The sequence below is a fragment of the Colias philodice genome, chromosome 5, assembly GCF_061535455.1.
Source record: "Colias philodice isolate Cphi_HAF_F1 chromosome 5, ilColPhil1 Martin Lab GWU primary, whole genome shotgun sequence".
Lineage (NCBI taxonomy): Eukaryota > Metazoa > Arthropoda > Insecta > Lepidoptera > Pieridae > Colias > Colias philodice.
Window position 1 is genome coordinate 1,892,722 of NC_143090.1, and position 13,140 is coordinate 1,905,861.

Sequence of the window (13,140 nt, forward strand, 5' to 3'; positions counted from 1 at the left end):
TCAAAAGTGAAGCATTCCACCTGTAAGTATTTATCTAAATCTTCAATAATATTAACTACAGCCATAGATGTGAATTAAAACGAATGAAAGTATAACGATGTGGAGTTGCTTTATATGAAGTGCTGTGGAATGCCAACGTGCGAGAAAAGATGGAATGCAGAAAAGTATATGAATAATTCTTGCACACGAAAAATTAGTTTTTGGGATGTCTTTGTAACGATGCAGATGTTGATAAAGATTTTTTGAGAATTCAGTACTGGTATAAAATAAGTTGTTATGGTTTGTGTGTAGTGTGTAAAATAGGATGTGTGTCTGCGTGATCTTAAAGGAAGTGCATATTATGTAACAATATTGATTAAGAGTGTTAGTGAGTTGAGTATAATATGTATAAAGTAAATAGTTGTAGTGTGTGTATAGTGTGTAATATAGAATGTGTGTCTGCGTGAATTTGAAGGTATTACTTAGATAACAATATTGATAAAGAGTGTTTGTGAGTTGGGTATTTGTGTAAAATAGAGAGTTGTGGTTAGTGTGTTGTGTGTGATATATGATGCGTGTCTGCGTGCTTTTAAAGGTATAACGTAAGAATAATACAAGAAGATTCATGCGATAATTAATTAAAACATAAGTTTTATGCAAATTAGGAGTGCTAGCTGTTATTTTATAACAATAATTAAGAATTTTGAGGAATTTTACGGTGTTGCCTTGGAACGCTCCATAGTTGCAGTTATTGGTTTTCGGAGGTCGGGGAACCGAGCGCCGATTCCAGGTCTTGCATGGTCCGAATGAGGATTGATGGATTTCCTTCTTGTTTTCGCAGAAGTATAGAGCCGTTCTTTGTCCAGCAGTATTTATACCCATGTTCTTTTGAGCGAAGCTTTGCGATACGAAATAACTGGCGATTTGAACTAGTAAGCCGTTCATTCACGTACAGTGTCTTTGGCGCACCAGGGACTTCAATATCGGATGACGATAGTGCATGTCTACTTTTTGCTGCTTTGAGGAATTCGTCGCGTTTTAGCCGGCGCAGAAATCGGACGACGAGATGCCTCGGCGGTGTATCACTGGTATCCTTAGGCGAGCGCCGCCGGGGCCCCACCCTTGTAGAATAATCGATGTCGTTGTCCTCCAAAGAAACTCCTATTTTGCGGGCAAATAATTTAACTATGTGAAGCGGGCTTTCGTTGGGGAATTCATTGACGCCGGAGATCTCGATTTCGTTTCTTAACGATGTTTGGTTTTGTGACTCCAGTTGTTCACGGAGACTCGATATAGTTTTGTTTAAATTAATTATTTCATTGCTATGGCATTCTAGAATTTTAATTCGAGTCTCGTAGTCGTCGAGGCGAGTGCTACAATTGGAAAGATGATCAGTAACGGCTTTCATATGTTCTTTTAATTCACTCATGTCCGAGCGAAGGAGTTTAATATCGTTTGCGAGCGATAACAAGACAGATGATTCATTCGACGGGCTCTGCGACGAAGCAATCGGTCAGCGGCCGCTGGGACGGATGGTCACGTTGTCGCGCTCGTCACTTAAATTATTATTGCGCACCGGCGTGTTTGTATTGTCTCGCTTCGGTTCCTTGCATAAGCACGAAGGACATGCCCAATGCTGTTTAATTTCTTCATTCGATACATTAACACATATGGGATGGTATGAAAGTACGCATTTGCAGCATTTAATAAAGGTTGTTTTTAGTGACTTGTTACAAGCGGCGCAGTTGTTATTCATGTTAAATGACAGTATGCGTCGGTGAATAAGATTAAAAGATAAGTAATAGTGACGACTTGCCAGGTAGTTGTGATGTTGCGGTTAGAGTTGGATGGGTGAGTCACTGATTTTTTGCAAGAACTGTACACGTCCACCTTCGGTGAGATCAAAAACGCAACACAATGCACTGGCATGTGCACACTTAACGATTAGGTACACCCTGTATATACTAAAATGATTTATTTATTTACTTCACTTAAAGTAATTGTTAAAATAATGTGTTTATCCAGAACCCGGTGGCTCACTGCTGGTCAGAGCCGACGCACCACAAGCGCAAGTTCTGTACGGTGTGTCGGAAACGGCTCGATGAATTGCCAGCACTACATTGTATGAGTGAGTATATTTATATAATAACAATGTAAATTTATTAATGAACTTAATAAATAGCGTTTTTGATATAATATATTTATAATTATTGATTGAAACTTGACAACTTTCTAGCGTCGTTCTAAATTACATAATGCTCACAGTTTATTTTTTTATACTTTCTTTTGATGCATCCAATAAGTAACAGAAAGAAAGAAATTACTTATGTTCATAAACAAGTTAGTTATTTTTACAAATTTTCATTTAATTTTATTATAATTTTTATAGAAAACTGTGAACTCTACATATCGCCCGCATGAAAAGGAGAACTAATCATGTAATATTTAACGATTACGCACACGTATTGCTAGATTGTTTGAATATTTTTATTTTCATGCTATACTTAGATATTATTATATAATACCTACATAATTTAATGTAGTTATGAAAATTCTTTTAATTCCCCATGATTAGTTAAATTTAAAACGCTATTGTATACGTCATGTTTCGCTAAATGATATATCGCACTGTTTATTTGTAGCTTCCAAATTACTTATTTACAAAACCTATAAACAATCCTTACTTAAAAAAACAAAAAGCTATACATACATATTATAATGGTTACATGTAATGGTTTAATTCATTCACATCTAATTAACATATAGAGCTAGTGATTATCACTTAGTATACAACTGACTCTATGGTACATAATATGTGTATGTTTGCGCTGAAGTACTCCGTACGTTAAGTACATTGTGTTATAGTACGATTCAAACTTAATAGCAGCTCGAAACATCGTACGATTCTATGCGAAGAAAACAAATTTAGGTATTAGCGGGACGTAAATGGTCCTGACTCCTGTGCGTACTCGCACTTGCACCTAACGTCTTGCGAACCGCCATTAAGTTCGAATCGAACTGTATCTCTTACGAAGCATGACTCTGTGCAGTATGCGAGTACTACGTCCACGGAGAATGCGTGGACTTCGCGGCAGCGGACTGCAAGGAGAACGCCACGTACTGCGCGGGCAGCGAGCCGCGGCACGTGCACCACTGGCGCGAGGGCAACCTGCCCGCCAACTCCAAGTGTGCGGCGTGCCGGCGGGCTTGCTGGTCCGCGGAGTGCCTCACCGGGTACCGCTGCGAGTGGTGCGGCAGCACGGTGAGTTTACTTACAGGTGCTGTTGAGGGTGCGGCTCAAGGATCCTGGTCTTCAATACTAGAGTGAATAGGTACTTACGAGGGAATAGCGTTCCATCTTAAGCCGCATCTTCACTAATGTTGATAAGTGAGCAGGCGAGATCGTGGCCAACGAAGTAGTGATATACTGAAGCTGGGTGGTAGAGGACCTAGAGGGCTATCTGAATTATCTCCATGTATGTTCCGCGCTTTTTCGTATTTTCAGCGTTATGATTTTTTTCTCTCCTATCGTCAGAGTATGATGAGATTTTTATTTATGGTGACGTGAATTATTGCGGTAGATGCTGTTTTTTTTTTGTGTTAAGCTGATAGGCCAATTCAGTATCGGTAGATCCTGGGACATTCTGTATAATGTATATTGATCATTTGTTAGTGTTTTAGAACGTTCGATTTCATTTTACAACATACTATTTACCAATATGGTAATTACTAAGACATAGAAAAACATGAGTAGGTAGTTAGTTGACTTAAATTCATGTAGTATATCTGCCAAGTGGATTGAACTAAACTAAAAAAAACATAAAAAAACAAAACACTACAACAATTAAAAACATTGCTACACTGTGTAGTGCCACGCCGGCTGCCGCGCGCTGCTCCCGGAGGAGTGCAACTTCGGCACGCTGCAGCCGATCTTCCTGCCGCCGGCCGCCGTGTCGATCCCGCGCACGGAGGTGCCGATGGAGGCCATCATCGGCGTGCACGTGCGCCCGCCGCCCTCGCAGCGCGACTTCGGCTGCCGTAAGTGTCTAATTATTGAGGGTAAAGCGGCCTATGTCCAGCGCAGTGCCGGCGTTAGGGGGGGGTGATGGCCCAGGGCGTCAAATTATGGGGGGCGCCAAGGTCTGAAGTTGGAGTCACTTGCCTCTCCTGGTGCAATATTTTGGCCCGGGGTGTCAGTGGCCCTTACACCGGCACTGGTCCAGCGGTGACAGATATAGGCCGAGATGATGATGAGGGTGGTGCGTGAGGTGAGGTTGTGTTGGGCAGCGCGGCGCTGGGCGCGGGGCCGGCTGGCGCGGCTGGCGCGCCGCCTGCTGCCGAGCGCCTGCAGCCCGCACCACAACGCCTCGCCGCCCTACTCCAGAGGTACCACCTTCTCTTGCCGTGTGCTTGCCCTTGGGAATCCGACATAACTTTAACTAGCTAAATACTACTAACCACCTTCTCTTGCCGTGTGAGCACTTGCCCCTTGGGAATCCGACATAACTTTTACTTGCTAAATTGTTAATATTGTAAATTAACTGCGCATTATAATAAATTAATACTGACTCTCACATTATTTTTGCCAATATTGTGGTATATGCTCGAATAAATTGTCCTCTTGTCCATTTTCAAATAGCAAAAAATTTGTTGGTGCGTCTCGAGCGAGAAAATTTCGACCTGCTTTATCAAGCTTGCCATACAAAAAAATTGCTACCAACAGACAGTTACTTTTCACCATATTAATTCAACTTTGATGGTCCACAAAAGCTGATCATAAATATGGGGCTTTTTGTAAACTTTAACCTTAATGTAATGGTTTTGAACAAGAGGATTTTCCCAAGGAGCCAGCTAAAAATGTCGCCTCTGCATGTTTTGCTCTATCAGCTTTAGATCCTTGTTGCTCATACTTGTCCTAGACTGCATGCCGCTAGAGCTTTCCTTTACACATCACATGGTCATAATCCATTTCAATAGAAACAAATACATGCCTTGTGAATTACAATTCTACTTTATTTGAAAAATAACCCATTGAGCCCCGAACGGCCCGATCGGCCCACGACACAATAGATTTTCTATTGTGTCTGTGATTCCGGGGCCTGAGTTATTACAGTAAAGATCGTGCAAGTTAAATTAAAATAAAATGAATGAAACTTCAATTAGTTGGTACTATCTGACACATCATAGTGAACTATATAACTATTTAGCTCACTTCCTACTTCCATGTTCACGTTTCGACAGTCCTCAATTCACTAGACTCTATAACTAGTAGAACCACTTTACATTTTTGAATTATTTTGGCACGGCGCGTACGGGTCAGGGTACTCTGTATCCCAACTGCAAAGGTAACACACACACATGTGCATTGCTGTTAACATTTCGGTGTTGTATGTGTTCAATATGACTAACTGTGTTGCTATTTTTGTACTGACTCAATTTAGCAATAACACACTAGATTTTGGTGTTCTAAATTGACATAAAACTATTATATAAATAAAACCTAAAACCTTTATAAACACACGAGTTAAATGTAGTTCAATAAAAAGTCTTTCGGCTTTTAATGTTCAGTAGAATCATAGAAGGACATGAAGAGAGTAGCATGTAAGCATGGGATTTTAGGGGATTTTATAGAAACTAGATGGACGTTTATTTTAGAAGGCACCCATTCCACCAATATGTTTACTTATATTGGTCACAAAACAGGGTGAAGCGACACAAATGTGCTTACATCTTTCAAATTTTATTTGAATAATAGTTTGTTAGTGCAATCTTTCCGTATCAAAATTGATGTTTTCCCCAATCAATATGACAGACTTACGCTTTACTAATTTGAGGACCAAAAGGGACACCTTTTTGATCTAGGCGATCTTATTCGGGGTGTTGGGGGGCGAAAGCAAAGTTCTGGGTGTTGCAGCTCGAAGCGTGAGCGAGGAGTTCAGCTCGGGCTGCGAGGGCCGCTCGGGCTCCGGCGGCGGCTCCACTGGAGCACCCGCCGACCAGGACCATAGACCTGACCATAAACAACATAGAGATCGAACACCGGATGATCGAGATGAAGGTATGTGGACGTGAAAACAATGACTCATACTCTAGAAATTTCTCTATTTTTTTCCTGTGTCTGTAACAAAATTCCCCAAATAGAATTCTGTGTATATTTTATGACTACTTCTCGAAAGAAAGGAAATTCACTCAAAAGCATTTTGTGTATATTGTGTATTAGTATTAGTTCTCTAGAAACCTCTTCAAGCATTTTGTCAAATAGGTATATTGCCACTATGGATGATTAGTTAGCCAGGAATATTTTAAAGGTTCATTCATCTAAATGACACACATAAAAACAGAAAAATGGTTTACTAAATATTGTTTTGGGGTCTTTAAAACATGCAAAATTGCATAGCAATTTTTATCTATATTTATCAGTTATTCTGATGGATAGGAGCGGTAAAATTATTGACCACTAATGGCACTAGGACAGGTCCATAGTCCTGACCTTTCACAATTTCAATCAACAGAGGTCGTAAAAGTGTACGACGGGGAAGCAGCGTGGTCGCGTCGCTTGTACCGGCCAGTAGTTGTGGGCCGCAACTGGAGCGAGCATGAGCTCGTGGCCGCGGCCCTTCGAGCCTTCCACGTGGCGCGGGACCCGGAACAGTTCGAACTAACGGATGCACTTGCAGGGGAAGAACCGCCGTTGAAAGATCCTACACCGTTAGCAAGAGTGACCCGCTTGCCGAATAAGAGACCAGCTTTATTCCTACGCTTCAAGTGAGTATGAAACAGCCTGGTAGCGTCATTTTTACCAGACTGGATCAAACGTGAGCTCGTGGATCTTTGTGCCTTCCACGTGGCGCGGGATCCGGAGCAATTTGACCTGACAGATGCACTCGCAGGGGAAGAACCGCCGTTGAAAGATCTTACACGGTTGGCAAGAGTTACCCGCTTGACGAATAAGAGACCAGCTTTATTCTTACGCTTCAAGTAAGCATCATATAACAGGATATTAGAACCAACCACTAGATTTATGCGCGATATGCATTTTGACCATTAGGCTCGATAAGTTCATCGAAAATCGAATATTGAACATCAAAATTCCTGAAGATCGCTTTTAAAGAAAAAAGAAACTAGTATTTTCAGGCAAAGAATGATTAGAATTAAGAAATACGCTTAAATTTGTTCCCATTACTTTTTACATTTTACCCAAAATAAGTTCACAAGTACTCTCTACCGACGTTATAAGTCCTATGTGAAAAAGGGCTTTTAGATTTTTTTTTCTAAAATTGCCTTTAATTTCCTCCTCTAGGGAGCCAGAAACAGGTGGCGGCGAGGTCCGCGTGTACCCGGGCCGAGTTGCCGGCGCGGGAGACGCGTTCGTCACCGTCACCTGCTCGGGAGACGACTCAGTAGCTGACCTCATGGCGTATGCCTTGGAGAGGTTCGGCCTCGATCCAGCTAGGGCCACGCAGGACTATCGGTGCTCGGAGATCTTGCTTGATCGAGGAGGTTAGTCACTGATAATTTACTTCATTCAATCAGTGTTTTTTAATTGTAAAACAATGCTTTAATTCTATATTTCAAAATTTCTTTTTAATTTAAAATGTACAGTGTCAGTTCCGTTCAGAATCATTTATACACGAAATTTTGTCTCGACACGCAATCGAGAATCAAGAATGTCTATTCACATCAAAAGAGCTTTTTAAAGTCTTATTGAAAGAAAGAAAAGAAAGAAAATCATTTTTATTAGGTACACCACATAGAACATACACATAACAAAATTTAAAAAAGAAATAACACGTAAAAAAAAATAAAGACTAATGAACAAAAATAATTAAACTAAAACACGTTATTGCTAGTATTAGTAGAACGATCAATGTCTAGAGCTTTCCCAGATTATTTCAAAAGCTTCCACCAAATCTGTCCAGCCCTTTTCTAAACCTTTTCCCATCCCTTTAGTATCAGAACGCGTGTTAGAAGAAGACGAGCGACCCTGGCGCATACTAGTCCGCTTGGCCCGCGACTCGGTCCGGCGCATGGAGCTGGCGCGCTTCTACCTGCAGCCGCGCCGCGACCCGCACGGGCCCACGCTCGCGCTGTTCGTGGCCTCGCTGCCCGCCGGCCTGTCCGAGCGGAAATACGAGACGATACTGGTCGAGTTCCTGGGCGCTGGTGAGTGGCCACAAACACGGACATAACTAGAAACCTAACTGGGGTATTTTTCTTCTTCATGGCAAGAAGATTAACTGGGGTTGACAGTTGTGGAGATTTTAAATAAAAAAAGCAAAAATTGTCTCTGGACTATAATAATCCAGGGGTGACGCAAACACCCTGTGATAACCAATAAAAAAAAATAAAAAATTAACAGATTAAAAAAAATCACTGATAAAAATGATCAACTCCAGTTGTACAAAAACAATATTTTGTCAATTTTAAACATATATCTGAAATTCCATAGTTTCTTGACAGTTCCCATAAAAATACATTTCTTACAGATAATAAGTTCACATCAATCGGACCGATCTATTATGAGTATGGATCAATGGTGATCACGTATGAAGATGCAAGTAAGGCTGTGCGTGCGCTCTATGCGCTAAGAGAGGCTAAATATGAAGATAAACATTTATTAGGTACGTCACTAGACAGAAAACATAAAAGTACATGCGATCACTTTCAATATGGGAAAGGTGATGATTGATGATATAAGATTGTTTATTGGCAAAAATTCTTAAATAAAAAAATTACATTTTTTACGTTCATTTCGTTAAATATTTTCAATTTAAATAAAAAAGAGCGTGTATACCGAGCACACTTGTTAGAAATGAAACTTCTTTGGCAAGATTCAAACATACCAAAATTCGTCGCCTTACTCCATGACATGGCGGTATTGCCATGACGCGACCTTGAAATTAATACCACAATATTGTATTTTTATAAAACATTTATTAAATCTCCCTATACAGTTATGCTACTCCCAAGCATCGAACCCGCGATGGTGCCCTCGGACGTGAAGCCGCTGCTTGTGTTCGTGAACGTCAAGTCCGGGGGCTGCCAGGGGCTCGAGCTGATCTCCTCCTTCCGCAAGCTCCTCAACCCCTACCAGGTGTTCGATCTGGAGAACGGCGGCCCTTTGCCTGGGTAAGTTGCCATAAACAACTTTTGTAAAGGTAATAAAAAATTGCTTAAAGTAATTGCCCAGTATAATCCGGATACAACACAAAACCTCGCATTATTTTAGATTTCTTAAAATTGACATAAATCTACTATGTCTGTTAAGTTATTGGTTATTGGTATAACATTTTTTTTAATTAAGTCGATTAATCAAAGCTTTCATAAGAAGTCACTCGTGTGCATTTTAAAATTATTCTAATCTCATCTTAAACTTATTGACATTAACAAACAACATAAATCCATAATTCTCAATTAAATAAATTACGTGGACTTGCCAAAAGCCTTCGATCAACTATCCCATAAATAATTATTTAAAAAAAGATGACTTTTGTATAATTGGTTCAGAATTTACCTACTTATAAATATGAAACAAAGCGTAATCATTACTCGGACTAATAATATAACTGAGAAAGTAATGTACAGATCTGAATACACATGTACACACCAGAGTGGTGTACCTCAAGGAAGTGTCCTGGGGCCTATTTTATTTTTATATTACATCAATGGCATTATATAATTTACAAATAATAAGAAAACACTACACACGATATTTCGAAGTGGTTATTTCTCTTTAGAACTTACAAAATATAAAATTCATCAAGACACACGTACATACTACAACTTTCAGCACTTCGCAATCCTACCCAAAAATTCCACTGTTATTTTAGATTTTCTTCTCTCAAAGGTTATACGTATTCCGTCACATCCCCAACTACAAGATCCTGGTGTGTGGTGGTGACGGCACCATCGGCTGGGTGCTGCAGTGCCTCGACAACGTGGGCCAGGACTCGCAGTGTTCCAACCCGCCGTGTGCTATTGTTCCGCTTGGCACTGGTGAGTAGTGCTTTTGTACTGATATATGTTATAAAATGTATTGATAGAATTAAATGTGACTGAAATACGAGGTTGGATGTTCATAAAAATCTATAAAAAAAATGTATAAATATATGCAATAGATAAGTATAGTGCATCCGTGTAATTCGGAAAATTGTGAATGCCACTTCAGAGCATCTTTTTAATGCGAGTATCGTGAAGCTATCACATAAAATAAATGGGTTTAATAATAATAGCATGCATATTTATTTAATCAATCAAGTTACGTATTTATTTAGAGATAAACTACGATAACATGGCGCGCCCCTCCAAATTACTGTTTCAATGTGTGTAGTGACATCCTTACGAAGGAGTTTGTATGTAGTTGTACGTATTCGTCTTTAGTACTTTACGTCCAGATTTGTTGGTCAACTAATCATAAGTTGCCGAGCGCCCAAGACAACGCACGTGTCGTTTTCATAGAATACGTCAGTGCAGCCGGCAGCGCCATTACTAATAATAATGAGCGATTAGAGCGTGACTAGTCGAGCAACAAATCCGTGGATTTGTTTTTGTTTGACGGCCGTCTCATTACGCACACATGCGTTGTGAATCTTGGTGGTGCATTGTAAATACTTTCACAAATACTTTCAAACGTTTTGAATTTTGGAGGGGCGCGCCATGTTATCGTAGTTTATCTCTAACATTATTGCATTTACTCCGTCATTCGGAATTATCCCATTGCACCTTATCATATCATATTTCATATCATAATACAGTTAGTTCAAGAATTGTCACATGAAACACAGCACGATCTCATTACAAAAGACAAACAACATAAATCCATAATTCTCAATTAAATAAATTACGTTGACTTGTCAAAAGCCTTCGATCAACTATCCCATAAATAATTATTTTAAAAAAGATGACTTTTGTAAAATTGGTTCAGATTTTACCTACTTATAAATATGAAACAAAGTGTAATTATTACTTGGACTGATAAATTAACTGCGAAAGTAACGTACAAATCTGAATTCACATGTATAACCAGAGTGGAGTATTTGTGAAAGTATTTACAATGCACCACCAAGATTCACAACGCATGTGTGCGTAATGAGACGGCCGTCAAACAAAAACAAATCCACGGATTTGTTGCTCGACTAGTCACGCTCTAATCGCTCATTATTATTAGTAATGGCGCTGCCGGCTGCACTGACGTATTCTATGAAAACGACACGTGCGTTGTCTTGGGCGCTCGGCAAGGAAGTGTCCTAGGGCCTATTCCATTTTTGTAATATATCACTAACATTATAGATATTGTAAATAATTAGATAATACTACGCGCGATATTTCGATGTGGTTATTTATCATCTCATCTCTTATTGATCATCAAAGATTTAAAACTAAACAATATCCAGTTTCATATCATAGGACAGCTCGATGTAATAACAAACCAATATCTCCCGTTGCCAGGCAACGACCTAGCCCGCGTGCTCCGCTGGGGCTCGGGCTACACGGGCTGCGAGGACCCACTGTCTCTGCTGCGTGACGTCATCGACGCGGAGGAGATCCGCCTCGACCGCTGGACCGTGGTCTTCCACCCGGAGGACAGCAAGCAGGACGAGCCCAAGGAGCTCACCAAGCAGCTGCAGCCCGGTAAGTGGGGGGAAAGGAAAAGTGACGTCATCGACGCGGAGGAGATCCGCCTCGACCGCTGGACCGTGGTCTTCCACCCGGAGGACAGCAAGCAGGACGAGCCCAAGGAGCTCACCAAGCAGCTGCAGCCCGGTAAGTGGGGGGGAGGAAAGGTAACTAAATAAATATTTCAGGACAATTTTCACACGCACGATCTGATCCTATACTAAAGTATAATTGCAATGTACATAGAGAAACAATAAAAAATAATAATGAGAAAAGTATAATTTATATCAAACCTTATGCTTTAATTTTTAAGATCTAGACGAAATGCACATTATATTAATAAAGTTCTTCTCTTTTTCTGTACATAAGTTACTCTTAGCATTGAAAGAGCATTAAAAATTGATTTAATACGTAACCCAGCTGGAAAAAACACTATAGAGATATAAAAATCCGCAGTATTCACATGCGCGGGGCTCGGTTCCCAGAGCGAGGACAACTCGCAGATCCTGGTCATGAACAACTACTTCGGTATTGGCATCGACGCTGATCTCTGTCTGGACTTCCATAATGCGAGGGAGGAGAATCCTAATAAGTTTAATAGCAGGTAACAAATACTCAAATATTGTGACTTTCCATGTTTTGTTCTTGTATCTCCAGTGATCAGTCCATATATTTCATCATTTCGTAGCATATTTTAAGAATTGTGAATGATGCAAATGACTTAATATATAGATTCAAAAGTGTAAAATATTATGAAAATAAGTTGGCTAGTTTGATCAATTTTCACTTTCCAAGAAAACCAGTGCATAAAATATATGTTACCTATATTTCTTTCTTTTCTACCTAAACTTCCATAATAGAAATCTTAAATCCTGTAAAATGTTTTTACAGAAATGGGCAGCTCTATCAATATGCCTAATGCCTATGTATTATTAAAATAAAATACTTAATATATCAATAACTAGCCCTATATCAAGCCCATCAAAACTGAAACAATCCTTTTAGGTTACGCAACAAGGGCGTGTACGTGAAGATGGGTCTCCGCAAGATGGTGGGTCGCAAGATGTGCAAGGACCTGCACAAGGCGGTCAAGCTGGAGGTGGACGGCAAGCCCGTCGACCTTCCTGCTGTTGAGGGCATTATCATCCTGAACATTCTTAGGTAAGCCAAGATTTTTAGGTATAGGCCAAATTTTTGTAGTGTTAATGTGAAAATTAAAAAGAAAGTTGGATGGTGCTAAGTAAGCTGTTTGACTAGCTTACTCAGCACCATCCATAACTTGTTCTAAATTGGTGCTGCTAACGTAAATTTGCAACCATCTGATTTTATTTCTTCTAGATACTTTTGCTATAATCTGGCAATTTTTCGAGCCGAAGCAAGTAACAAAGAAGCTTTTTCGTATATTAAAGATCACAGTTCAATATTGGTGCAACTGACAGTCATACTTAATAATACGCTGGGCTTAATAATTTTACAAATTTTCGGCCGGGAAGAAATCATTGACGAACTTCGAATCTAGCCTAGCATTACTAATTCACTCGAAGT

At 40.0% G+C, this 13,140-nt stretch overlaps 1 protein-coding gene across 1 annotated transcript in view; it reads left to right on the forward strand.

Annotated features, from left to right (window-relative positions):
* The window catches only part of LOC149488275 (diacylglycerol kinase theta), a 38,515-nt gene that overhangs the window by 21,746 nt on the left and 3,629 nt on the right, over positions 1–13,140 (forward strand). The window contains exons 3-15 of the mRNA XM_089695446.1: positions 2,005–2,107; positions 3,030–3,241; positions 3,849–4,017; positions 5,894–6,037; positions 6,492–6,744; positions 7,280–7,479; positions 7,930–8,142; positions 8,466–8,600; positions 8,934–9,108; positions 9,827–9,975; positions 11,428–11,742; positions 12,052–12,199; positions 12,601–12,756. Of these exons, the coding sequence (XP_089551572.1) occupies positions 2,005–2,107; positions 3,030–3,241; positions 3,849–4,017; positions 5,894–6,037; positions 6,492–6,744; positions 7,280–7,479; positions 7,930–8,142; positions 8,466–8,600; positions 8,934–9,108; positions 9,827–9,975; positions 11,428–11,742; positions 12,052–12,199; positions 12,601–12,756 (2,372 nt within the window). The remainder of the gene's footprint in view (positions 1–2,004; positions 2,108–3,029; positions 3,242–3,848; positions 4,018–5,893; positions 6,038–6,491; positions 6,745–7,279; positions 7,480–7,929; positions 8,143–8,465; positions 8,601–8,933; positions 9,109–9,826; positions 9,976–11,427; positions 11,743–12,051; positions 12,200–12,600; positions 12,757–13,140) is intronic.